Source organism: Heterocephalus glaber, unplaced genomic scaffold (assembly GCF_053883595.1).
Source record: "Heterocephalus glaber isolate CG9 unplaced genomic scaffold, H.glaber_assembly_v1.0 deba00001479, whole genome shotgun sequence".
In the NCBI taxonomy this organism is placed as follows: Eukaryota; Metazoa; Chordata; class Mammalia; order Rodentia; family Bathyergidae; genus Heterocephalus; species Heterocephalus glaber.
Window position 1 is genome coordinate 21,517,501 of NW_028258316.1, and position 12,494 is coordinate 21,529,994.

Genomic DNA, 12,494 nt, shown 5'->3' on the forward strand with positions numbered 1-12,494 from the left:
TCAAAATATATTTTTTCCATTTCTTCTGTGGGCCAGACACTGCTGGAAACAGGATTAGTGACCAAGGCATAGTTCCTGTCTTCCAAGCGCCCATAGCTCGTGTGTATTATGTGTGATATAAAGTGGCTGCTCTCACCTCTGTACATGTAGCATCATGCAGAGAAATAAGTGTAGCCTTTTGCTTAATGTGTGAGTTACTCTGGTTTTGTTGTTGTTGTTGTTGTTTGTTTTGGTTTGGTTTTGGTTTTTGGAGACAAGGCCTCTCACTACCCAGGCTGGCCTCAAACTCACAGCAATCCTCCTGCCTCAGGTTCCTAAGTGCTGGGATTACAGGCATGTGCCACCACGCCCGAGTTACTGTTTTTGAAGGCCAATTGTTTTCTGGTACTAGATCCTGTGTTTGTGTGGGCTTTTTGTTTTTTGTGGTCCTGGGGATCAACTTCAGGGCCTTACACATGCTAGGCAAACTCTCTGCCACTGAGCTATAGCCTTACTCCTGGCTGCAAAACATGAACCTGTTACTTATTAGCTGTGTTATACCAAGTTAGGTAAGCTCTTAGAGTCTATGTTTTCATTCATAAGATGGGGAGAATCACATCACTAGCTAATATTCTTCTAATTACATTAGATAATATATGTATGTGAAACGCCTGTCATTGTCATTGTGCCTGACACACAGCTGATGTTCCTTTAGTGGTTGTCAAATTTCAGTTATAGGCATCTTTTCTAATTTTTTTCTTTTCATAACTCAGGACCTTCCAATTGAGCTACATCCCCAGCCCTTTTTATTTTTTTCATTTTTAGACAGTGTCGTGCTAAGTTGCTGAATTGTCCCAGCTAGGCTGGAACTTGAAGTCCTGCCTCAGCCTCCCAGAGTGCAGTATGCAGTGCCATGTCTGCATTCGGGGTGGGGGGGGAGTCCTCTGTGTAGTCCAGGCTGGCCTTAAATCCACTATGTAGCCAAGGCAGGGCATGGACTCATGATCCTCCTGCCTCAGCTTCCAAATGTTGTTATTACAAGCATGAACCACTGAACCTGACTTCTCTTTTCTAATTTTGAATGCAACTGTTGATAGCAGGATGTGCTTGCTCAGATCCTCCATATTTGTGGGTGTACTGAAAAAGAAAATCCTGTTACCCTGGGTTGTTTTGAAAACTGTCTCATGCCTGTGCAGCAGGGGCTGCAGGGGAAGAGATGAGCACCGTCACTCTTAAGAGCCCTGTGAGGTGCTGGACCGGAGCTTCTGTGGTCCCACCTTAGCACCAGGGCTGTCTTCCTGGCTGCCTCCAGGCACCAGCAGGTCTCCATCACCAGCTGAGTCGCAGGTGCTCTCAGGTTGCCCACCAGCATTTGGTGCACAACCAGCACCACTGCTACCATTGCTGTGATAACCAGAAGAGGCAGGCAGAGCCCGACTCATAGGTGTCTACAAAACACTGAATTCCTCTAAGTCTAATTTACCACTTCAGAATCCTGGAGAAGAGCTTAGAGATACCATTTAGAACAGTTTATAGGATTCATAGCAGAAGAATGACTCTGGTATGGAGACATTTTGAAAATGTTGCTTTTTCCAGGTCACTCACCTGTGCTGGGTCCCCAGAGAACCATATGTACTACAGACCTCTGAAGACAAAACCATCAGGTGAGTGGCAGTGAAGGGTTTCTGGTGACACTCGTGGCTCCCAGGGTGACCTGACTGTTTCTCACACTCCTGTGCCCTTTTCAGGGTCTCTCCCAACCCTTCCCCTTACCAATGCTAGGATCTCTCTGGTCTGGCTCCAAGGATGATCTGGGTACAGAGCGGTGCCAGGAGATCAGTCAGGAGTCAGCTCATGTTCTGGATGGTTTGGAAACAGCTGGCCAGCCAGTTCTCACTGTGGGGCTGTGTTCACACCAACCTCAGGATCAGTCATCTGCCTGTCCTGCCCTATCAGGCTGCCTGGCTCCCTGCTTGCTCTCCCTCATGGCTCCTGGGGTCCCAGTTACCTGCCCTCAGCCAAAGCCCTCCCTGGGGAAGCAGAGTCAGAATCTTCATCAGGGGAATCAAATGAAGTCCGTAGTTCTTAAATTAGAGAGCATGGCTAGAAACTTTGGCTCTCAAAAGAGATTCTACTTAGAAAATGGCAAGAACAAGATAAAGAGGTAAAAGTGAGACCAGAAAAAAAATGAAACTCTCCTGTGGCCTCCAAGGCCAAGGTTGGCCAAAGCCTGTAAATCCTTTATGTCTCTTCTGGAATAATGACTGTCTTCTGTATCATAATAAGTATTTTTTTAAAAATTTAAATCACAGACACAGAAATAAACATTGAAAGCAGCATACTGAATTAACAAATTAATTTGAACAGTTAAGATGCATTCCTTTTACATTTCTATTGGCTGATCTCAAAATAGAACTCAGATGTCATTCAGTTTGGTTACGTCCTGTTTGTCAGCTGTAGAGCCTGAGAAAGTGTGCTGGTTCATGCCACACTGTTTAGGTAAATCCTGACATTCCATTCCAACCAGCCTAAGCGCAAAGAGCCAAGGCTTCTGTGTTGGTGGGATATTACAGGTGTGTTTCAGGCATATCGACTACAAACTCATTAATTGCTTTCATTTCCTTCAGATTATGGGATATTCGGAGGCTGCAGGTGGCTCATATGTTTCCCCCAAAGCAGCACATTCAGACCTACTGTGAAGTCAGCGTGGACGGACACAAGTGCATCTCCTGCAGCAATGGCTTTGGAGGTGAAGGCTGTGAAGCCACGGTGAGAGCTTGTGTGGGGTCCAGGTTCTGGTTGCTGATGAACAAGTCACCTACTCTGGCCTCATGCCTTTGGCCAGACTACATGAGGCAGCTGTGCTGATGGCCCAAGCCTGTTTCAGGTGCTCACTGTGAGCGATGCTTTGCATTCCAGATGCTCTTTTAAGAAGCATCTTTTGACCTAGTGTTGTTCGTATTGGTAATAGACAAGAGGAATAGGATTAGAGCCAAGATATAGAAATGCTAAACACAGAGCCTGCCTGCTAATGTCTTTTCTGGGAGCAGAGCTTAGATAAGGTAGGGGATGCTTTAGAGCAATTGTGTTCCTGTTGCGCATGTGGCCATGGGAAGTTCAAGCTCTTTAGGGAATATGGAGCTCCAGTGTTGGCCATATACCTTCTTTGCAGTTATTGCAGGATAGATGGTCTAGACTCCTCCTCAGTACCTTAGATTTATAATTGTAGAATATCAGTTAAGCAGGTTATTTAGTTTCCAAATAGAACAAGTACAGCTCCCATTTTATCAAGCATTTGTTGTGTGTCAAGCACTGGGCTGAGCACATTACATGCACTATCTCATTTAATCCTTAAAACAATCCTGTGAGTTAGGTACTATTATAATTCCCATTTTACAGATGAGGAAATAGAGGCACGTAAGTTAGAATCTCTTGCATGTGACTACATCCCTGGCAAGTGGTATATCAGAGTGTTGCAAACTTTGGTTGTAGCATCTCTCACCCAGGATAATGGACGACGTGATCTCCAGTGACTTCATTGTTTTGGGGGTGTAGTTCAGTTTGACCTCCTCCCTGCATGTTATTCTCCAGTGAATAACATTCACATAGAAGAAATAGTAGAATCAGTAAGAGTAGAACTGAGGGGAGATGTCACTTCCCTTATTGTAGACATGAGGGATTAAAACAAAATGTCTGCACCTGTATGTATTTACAAGAAGGTGCCTTTAACTATGGGGTTCCTGTAGCACCCACAGATGCCAAGAACCTGGTGTAAGGCATTTCTTGAGTTGTGATGGAAATCAAGCAATTCCATACTATTCCTTCGTGCTGCAGGACTTGAAGCTTTTACTCCTCTAATCTTAAAAAAGGCAATGACCCTTGCGACACTTCCTTAACCAGTGTTGTTCAGTACTTAGTTGATGCTATGGATGGATGAGTGTTTGGGTATGATGGATGAAGATAAAGGGTTCATGTAGCTAAATGAGTAGGTAAGTGCATGGAATAGGTGGACCACTGGAGGCCAGGAATAAGGATATTAGTGATGGAGTATGTATGAAGCTAGAAGAATGTGTATGATCTGGTCTGTATCCTTTCTTACTTTGCAGTTGTGGGACCTACGGCAGACAAGAAACAGAATATGTGAGTATAAGGGGCATTTCCAGACAGTAGCATCCTGTGTTTTTCTACCAAAAACATTGCCCTTGATGCCTATGATTGCTACCTCATCACATGATTCCAAGGTGAAGATTTGGAACCAAGATACTGGAGGTAAGGAGCCTGCTGTCAGTGCTTCTCAAAACACACATGAAGTCCTCAAACTCTTTCTTTCTATTGCTCATCATATACACAGCTACCAGGCTCCTGCCACTGTCCAGTCCCCTAATGGTTAAGAGGTGACTGAGGGCTGGGGATTTAGCTCAGTGGTTTTGACACCTGCTGTGCAAGTGCAAGGACCTGAGTTTGATCCCCGGTACCAAAATAAATAAATAAATAAATAAATAAATGACTCTGAGATGTCAGAATCGCTCTGGTCAGCCTCTGGCTAGAAGTCAAAGATTCTGGTACTAAGCCAACCTTCTGGTACCTTGATATGTAGACTCATTCCTGAGAGCCTGAATCAGTGATGGTGAGCCTATGGCATGTGTGCCGCAGGTGGCTGTTTGTTATCATTGAAAGCTCTAAAAGGTTTGACATCATTGGCTTAAATAAAATATATTTGGCCCGTCTGTTCCTAATTTTCCTCCTCAGATTTTAACTTGTGATGCTCAGAATGCCTGGAAAAGGGAACAAGAATTACCACTTCTGAATTTGTTTTTCAAGGATTAAAACAAGAACCTCAGCTTTGGTGGGGTTGAAGGGTAGTAAGGACAGGCTCAGAAAGCTTCAGCTTGTTTGAACTCTGATGCCGTGGTTTAAGATCACAGTAAAGTCATGACACTTCAAAGCACCAGAGAAATAATGGTGTTTTATGGAATGAGGCTCCCTGGAGTTCTCCATGTGCTCCTACTGGTTGATTGCTAAATATTCAGGAATTTATGAACTATTTACTTTTTTAAACCTTTGGTATTATGAAGTCTAGTCATGGTTTATAGGGAACAGGAAAGGGGATGTTAGCAGAACCCCTGCAGTGGGTCCTGGTCTCCTGTGAGCCATGACAGCACAGGGGTAATTACAGAATAAAGACAGGAAATGAGACTTAGAGAGAAGCTGGGCCTTAGGACTGATCAGTGCTGCTCTAGGCAACAAAGACAAAGGGCCCCAAGTGGATCTAATATTTATTGAATACAACTGTGGGAAGGAATAGGAAGCTGGGTATGCTTTGAAGGCATCTAGTGAAATACTGCTGAACACCTGGCATAATGGCTCCAGGCAGGACTGTAAGGGAGTAAGCAGTGCTTATCTTGCTTGGATAGAACAAACAAGTACTGGGACCAGATGAAATTAGCAAGCAACCAATTGGGTCAGTGAGAAGCCATAATTCAGGGGAAAGGATTTTAGTTGGGGTCATGCTAACCTCAGCTGCACGTAAATCAGCAAAGCCTTGCCACTTCACAGGCCAGCATGTAGGCCTCAGTGACAGCCATTAGCAAAGGAGCAATACTGGCCCAACTCTGCTATCTGACGTGCCCATTTCAGTCATGTAGGGCTTCAGTATGACTCCTGATATAAAACATTATAGCCAAATTAGGGAAAACAAGAAGCATGTGCCACTCATAGCCCGCTAGTACTGGGCAGGCATGTCTGCTACAATGGTGGAAATATTTATACCATGAAAATTGGTAAGTGTTGTAAATAAATGTTAGGTTTTTTTGTTTGTTGTTTGTTGTTTTTGTTTTTATAGAAAGCTGGTTTCCAAGCACCTAACTGCCTCTGTGATATTCTGTCCTGGACACAAGATTCTGCCAGAGACAAGAATAGTATTTAGAGAACTTCCTACAACATATTCCAGAAACTCAGTTTCCCTCTATTTAAAGAACTTCCTACAACATATTCCAGAAACTCAGTTTCCCTCATGGGAGATAGGGTATCCCCTCAGAGAAAGGAAGTGGGATTGTGGCACTGTGCAATCAGCTCAAGCCAAATCTCCATGGTAAGGACAGACCTCACCTGTAGCCTCATCTGGAGTTGGTTTCCCAGCTGTCCACATGTAATAGTGGTGGCAGTGGGGGAGTAAATGTTTTAAATTTGATGATTATGAACCTGTGACCAGAGAGAGTGAGGTCTGAGAGTGCTGACCTGAACAGATGGTGCAAAGGCCCTCCCCCCGGAGTGTGGACCTGAAGTTCTTGGAATAGTGGCCTTGGAGGTGCAGATGGAGGGAGGCTGGGTCAGCTGGGAACCCCCAAGACTTTCTGCAGGTCCCCATGTTTCTTTATCATGAAGGGAGCTGGCAGCTGTAGATCTGTTCTCCCTGCCTCTGCCCTGGCTTGTTCTCTGGGCAGGTGACCTGGGGCACCTTTTCAGCATGTGTTTAGCAGGTAAGCCCCCAACTGTCTAAATGCACTTCTTGATGGGACAGATCTTGTTTTGCCTGGGTGCCACCCTCTGCAATTGCAGAGATGAAGTGGGCCATTCTCCTATGCTTTAAGTAGGCACAGGACATGCTGTATTCCCTTGGGTTTTTCATGAGGACATGGTGTTCCATTACAGTCACACACACACACTGCAAAATGATGTTTCAGTCAACAGCAGACCACATATACAGTAGTATATGCCACATGGCCCGGGTGTGTAGGAGACTGTATCATCTCGGGGTGTGTAAGTATGTATGTGCTTTGATGTTGTACAATGATGAAATTGCCTATTAATGCATTTCTCAGATGTATCCCATTGTCCAGTGATGTAGGACTGTAACACACTCTTGGTCTAACCTACTGGTGCCCTTTTCCTCCCCCAGCCTGCCTTTCTACTTTCTCCCTGGATGGCTCAGGACCCTTGACGTCCCTGGCTGTTGGCGATGCTGACTCCCTATTATGTGCAAGTTTCAACAGAGGAATTCACTTACTCAGAGTGGACTACAGCCAAGGGCTGGAACTGCAGCAAGTGGCAGCATTCTGAGGCCCTTAGGCCTTCACTGGACAACATGAAACTGCAGCCTCTCCTTTCCCTATGTGGCATTGAGTGTTTCTACATTGTCTTGGGGGGACTGGAACACAGGGCTGGTATTCTTTGCCTAGGTTTACCTAGAAGGTATATCAGTGTTAGAAGTCAATTTAAATCCTGAACTTCAAAATCAGGTATAGAGGTTTAAAAGATGGCTAAATATAGGTTCTCAATCTAAGTTAAATCCAAATTTTTAAAAAATGTATTGCTCAAAATGATGACCAGGAAGTAGTCAAGGGGTAGACTTGTCTGTGAGAATAGAAACATGAACTTGAGTCTGTCCAACTGATATATTCAGGGGCGAGGATTTAGCTCAGTGGTTGCACCGCCTGCTGCGCAAACTCAAGGACCCGAGTTCGATCCCCAGTACCAAAAAAACCCAAAAGACAAAAAAACTGATATATTCCTTGTTTCTACAAAAAAAAAAAAAAAAAAAAAAAAAGGGCCAGGGATTTAGCTCAGTGGTGCCGCTGCCTTCCTCAAAAGCTCAAGGTCCTGAGTTCGATCCTTGGTACCAAAAAAAAAAAAAAAAAAGGCAATAGGGATAGAAACTCTGTTTTGGTTACCTCAGCAATGTGAAGAATCAAAGTTAAAGCTAAAGCTATTCTCTTCAAAATAGCAGAGCAAGCGGCGTGGTGGTGCACGCCTGTAATCTCAGCGCTAGGGAGGCTGAGGCAGAAGGATCACTGCAAGTTTGAGGCCAGCCTGGGCTACATAGTGAGTTCAAGGCCACCCTGAGCTACATAGTGAGACCTTATCTCAAAAAACAAACAAAAACCATGATGGCAGAGCAGGAAGTGGGAAATCCCTGATATTCTCTGTACCTTCCTAACTAGTGCTTCTGAGGATGTGTGAAAACAAGTCCTGAGGTGGCCTTGAAGTGCCTGACAAGCACAAGGACACTGCTAGGATTACAGGGATTCTTCATCCTGTTTCAGAGAGGAGAAATTAGAGGTTCAGAGATTGAGCCTGAACAAATTTCATGGCAATTTGAGTATTTTTATTTAATTTTACATAAATAAAACACACACACATATATATGTATATATTCTTGGAACTGACCAGAGTAAGGCAAAGGGGGAGCCTGTAAAATATGGAACATATAGAATGTGGAGAGATGGAGTCCACTAAGCCCTAGCCACTGAGGGCCCTCCAACGTGGAGGGGCAGGGTGCTCTGGTCAGGCTGGGTGGCCTCCAGGAGTTAGTCCCCAACCTAGTGTTCATAAAGCCCATTTTCCTTAAAGAAAAATGGAGGCCCTCCTGCCTTTAGATGTACCCAAGAATAGCAACTGAGATCTGGAGATTCCTTTTCTATTTTAATTTACTTTTTTTTTTGGACATGGGTCTTGCTGTGTTGCCCAGGCTGGCTCAAACTTGTGAACTCAAGCAGGCCTCCTGTCTCAGCTTCCCAAGTAGCTGAGACTATAGGCACAGGCACATAGTACCATGCCTAACTTGGAGATTCCTTTTCTGAGGAGTCCCAGCCAAAGAAGGACTTTGTGTTTGTCTTTTCTGGGCTCTGCCTCTGTGTGTGTGTGTGTGTGTGTGTGTGTGTGTGTGTGTGTGTGTGTGTGTGTGTGTGTGTGTGTGTGTGTGTGTGTGTGTGTGTGTGTGTGTGTGTGTTTGAGATAGGATCTCTATACAGTTCTGGCTGGTCTTAAACTCACTGTGTAGCCCAGGTTGGCCTTGAACTTGCAGAGATCCTCCCACCTCACTCTCCCAAGGGCTGGGATCACAGGGTTCACCAGCACACCTGGCTGTTTTTATGTTTCTGAGACCAGTTAGCTTTTTTTTTTTCTTTTCTGCCATGCTGGGGATGCCCATGGGCTGGGATGCACAGGCAAACACTCTATCACTGGGCAACACCCACTGCCATGGTCAGTAACTGTCTAGTCCAAGGGGGCAGTTGACAGATGTCTCAGGGGAAGTCCTGGCAAACACTGGGTTATTCATGCTGCAGAGGAAATTTCTTGTAGAAAGAAGATAGGCAGAAAGTCCAAGGATGGGTAGGGAAGAGGTCTTGGGAAAACAGGACAGGCTGCTGAAAGAGGGGAAAGTGAGGAAACAGCAGGCCTCTCATGAGTCAGCAGGGCTGTATGCCAATAAAACCTCTTTCTTAAACCCTACATGTAAGTTTAATGGTAGAAAATGGATAAAAGTTGGGCACAGTGGAGCAGGCTTGTAATCCCAGCAATGTGGAGACTGAGGCAAGAGGATTGCTTCAGGTTCAAGGCCAGCCTGAACTACATAGTGAGACTGTCTCAAAAAAAAAAAAAAAAAAAAAAAAGAGGCCAGGCATGGTGGTGCACACTTGTAATCTCAGCACTGTGGAGGCTGAGGCAGGAGTATCCCCTGGAGTTCAAGGCCAGCCTAGGCTACATAGTGAGTTCAAGACCAGCCTGAATATACAGCAAGACCTTGTCTCAAAAAAAGGGAAAGAAAAATGGATGAATAAATGCTAACATTTGTAGAGAATTATTTTAGTTTGATAGGCCCTGATTGGATACTCTCAGCATCTAAAACACAAGCCAGTAAATTAATTGAACACTTCACTTTAGAGGCTGTCCCTGTAAAATCATATAAAGGAACTTTCCAAAGACAGTAGATTTTTTTTTCCAGGAAAGTATCTAAGCCCTTGGCTTGGAATCTGATTAATAATATATTTAAAATTTAAGCAATTCATATATATGCTAACATATTAATATATTTAAGGAAAACAGGTGGTGATTTTTTTTTTGGTAACAGGGATCGAACTCGGGACCTTGTGCTTGCAAGGCAGGCACCGGAACCATTGAGCTAAATCCTCAGCCCAACAGGTGGTGGTTATTAATGGCCTTTACTTTGACACAGGCGTTACCAGCAAAGTACAGAACTCAGGTCACTTGGGGTTTGTAATCTTTTAACACTGAGAAGAAAGGAACTTAGCTATTTGTCAGTGGCCTTTTAAGAAAGCATAATTATTAAAGTGCAGCTTCATCATTAAAAATGCAGGAGACTGCTAGCTGTTTCCCTGGAATTGGCTGGCAAGCTAAGCCACTTTCCCAGCTAGGCTTGCTGTGGGAGTAAGTTTTCAGTAAATTGTGAATGGAGGTGATGTGCATAACTTCCATCTCATCACCTCCAGAGAGTGTGCAGGTCCAGACCCTCCCCTCAGGGTCCCGCCCAGTGGTGGAATTCAGACAGCCAGTATCTGCTTCAGCTGTGCAGAAGAGTGCAAGATGATGGGACAGCAAGATGACCTAAATAACCCTGAGGATCTGTGCCAGACTATTACTAAAAGGGACGTGAACTTTACTCTTTTGAAGCCACTATATAATTTTTAACTTTTAATTCCAGTACAGTAATCATACAAAAAATCATACAAAAAAAAAGACAGATGTCTTTAAAAGTTGCTAAATTTTCATAAGCAGAACAAATCTAGTAACCTGGACCTAGATACACAAGTATATGATATCCAAGAATCCAGATGGTCTCTGTCACACTCCCCAGGCCTATCTGCAGATGAATTTGTAACACTGATTTTCGCCTGCCTTTGTACATGATATAAATGGAATCATGCTGTCTTGTGGTCAGTGGAAAATATGGCCACAAATGTCTCCCATTCCTGTATGTGTGACCCTTTGTAATGTGACTTCCTCTCATCAAGAGAAACCTCTTGAATTTGGGCTGGCCTTTTGCCTTGGTTTGACCACACAATGCAGAGGAATGGGCACTGTGCACCTCCTGAGGCTGGACCTTCCTTAAGATGTTTTCCACCTTCTACCTAACCCTAACCCTTCCTGGAACACTGCTCTCAGATCACCACATAAGGAAGGTGGCTTAGGTCACTCAGAGAATGAGGTCACCTTGAATCTTTCAACCCAGCCAACTCTGCAGCTCAGTGCAATCTTGTAAGCTCAGGTGAAATCAGAAGAGAAACTTCACAACTAGCCCACAAGCTCATAAGAAATAATCATTGTTCTAAGACACTATGTTTTAGAGTGATGAAAGAAGTGTGTACTTTTTTATTGCTGGTCAGACTTTGTTTGGTCAGACTCTTTCTGTCAGATCCACATTTTTTAGATTGTTCCATATTGCATGAAGCTGGCTATTTACCTACCACTCATTCTCATTGCTGATAGGAGTCCACTGTGAAAATATTACAATTTATCCTATACTGATGAACATTTACATGATTACTAGTTTGGGATTGTCACAAACAGTGTTGCTATGAATAGTCTAATAACACGTCGTTTTGTGAACATCTGCATGTATATGTGCTTATTCCAAAACTAGCAGGCAACTTGGCAGGCTATTGGGAAATTCACACAAACAGTTTTAGAAGATACTACCAAACAATTTTCCAAGGAATTTGTATTGATTTACTTCCCACCAGCTATTCATGAGAGTTAAAGTTTCAGTTGTTCACAAGCTTATCAGCTTTGTGCCGTTGAGCTTTACAACCCTCAGTTTTAAGATGAGAGTGTAGATGAGGGAAGAGTACACCACGGGAGAGGTAGCTCCAGGAAGCAACACTAGAAGGAAACTAGACCAACTGGTTTGGCCTCTACCCCTCTCCCTGACACCTCCAGTAAAGAGGTCAGACTAACAATAAAACTGCAGCTATACAGTGCACTGTGTTTTACATCGTACTTTCAGTCATAATCTTATCTGAGTCCTCCAATAAAACAACACTGATTGGAGACTGGATATTGTTTCCTCTGATCTGCAGAAAAGTGACTTGCCCAAGGTCACATAGCCTATGGCAAGTCCAGAAGGAGTTCAGGCCTTTGGGCATGCAGACTGGTTTTCCCAGCAAGGCCCTCTCCTTTCAATGGCCCTGTCCCAGTGGTGGTGGCCATGAAGGCTGAAAGGAAAGGAAGTAGGTAAGAGGTGTTTGTACCTATGGAATAAGTGACATCGATAGACGGAAAGAACATTCAATCCATTCCCAGATGTCTCAGGTCTGCAACACAGTGTCCTACAGAATTGAAAACCCCAGCTTTAGGTGATGGAGACTGGTGCCACCTGGACTTCAGGCCCAGATGCTTGGCTCTCAGTTCATCTGGAAATCATCTTTTAGTAACTGGCTAACATTACATGACTAATAACCATGCACATGTTTAAAATGAGACTGCATGGAACAATGGCCATGATTCACTGTAAGTGAAAAGCACAGGTAACAGAACACCAGCATGCAGCATCATCCATCCTATCATGGTAAAAATGTACCTGTACATTCAGAGAGAAAGATCTGGAAGAGATACAGCAAAAATGTAGACCATGCTTTATCTGGATATTGAGTTTAAAGATGAATTTATTTTCTACTTTATGCCTTTCTGCATTTTTTGTTGCAATTAGGATATATTAGTTTCTTTCTTTTTTTTTTTTGGGTAACGGAGATCGAACTCAGGTCCTTGCGCTTGCGCAG

The 12,494-nt window shown here is 43.9% G+C and overlaps 1 protein-coding gene across 12 annotated transcripts in view; it reads left to right on the top strand.

The window, feature by feature from the left end:
• The window catches only part of Wdr31 (WD repeat domain 31), a 71,031-nt gene extending 63,941 nt beyond the window's left edge, over nucleotides 1–7,090 (top strand). For all 12 annotated transcript variants that reach the window (XM_087182868.1, XM_021262212.2, XM_021262215.2 and 9 more), the window contains 4 exons: nucleotides 1,576–1,643; nucleotides 2,607–2,748; nucleotides 4,086–4,248; nucleotides 6,878–7,090. In XM_087182868.1, coding sequence (XP_087038994.1) covers nucleotides 1,576–1,643; nucleotides 2,607–2,748; nucleotides 4,086–4,248; nucleotides 6,878–7,038 — 534 coding nt within the window. In that variant the 3' untranslated portion in view covers nucleotides 7,039–7,090. The remainder of the gene's footprint in view (nucleotides 1–1,575; nucleotides 1,644–2,606; nucleotides 2,749–4,085; nucleotides 4,249–6,877) is intronic.
• The last annotated feature ends 5,404 nt before the right edge of the window (nucleotides 7,091–12,494 follow it).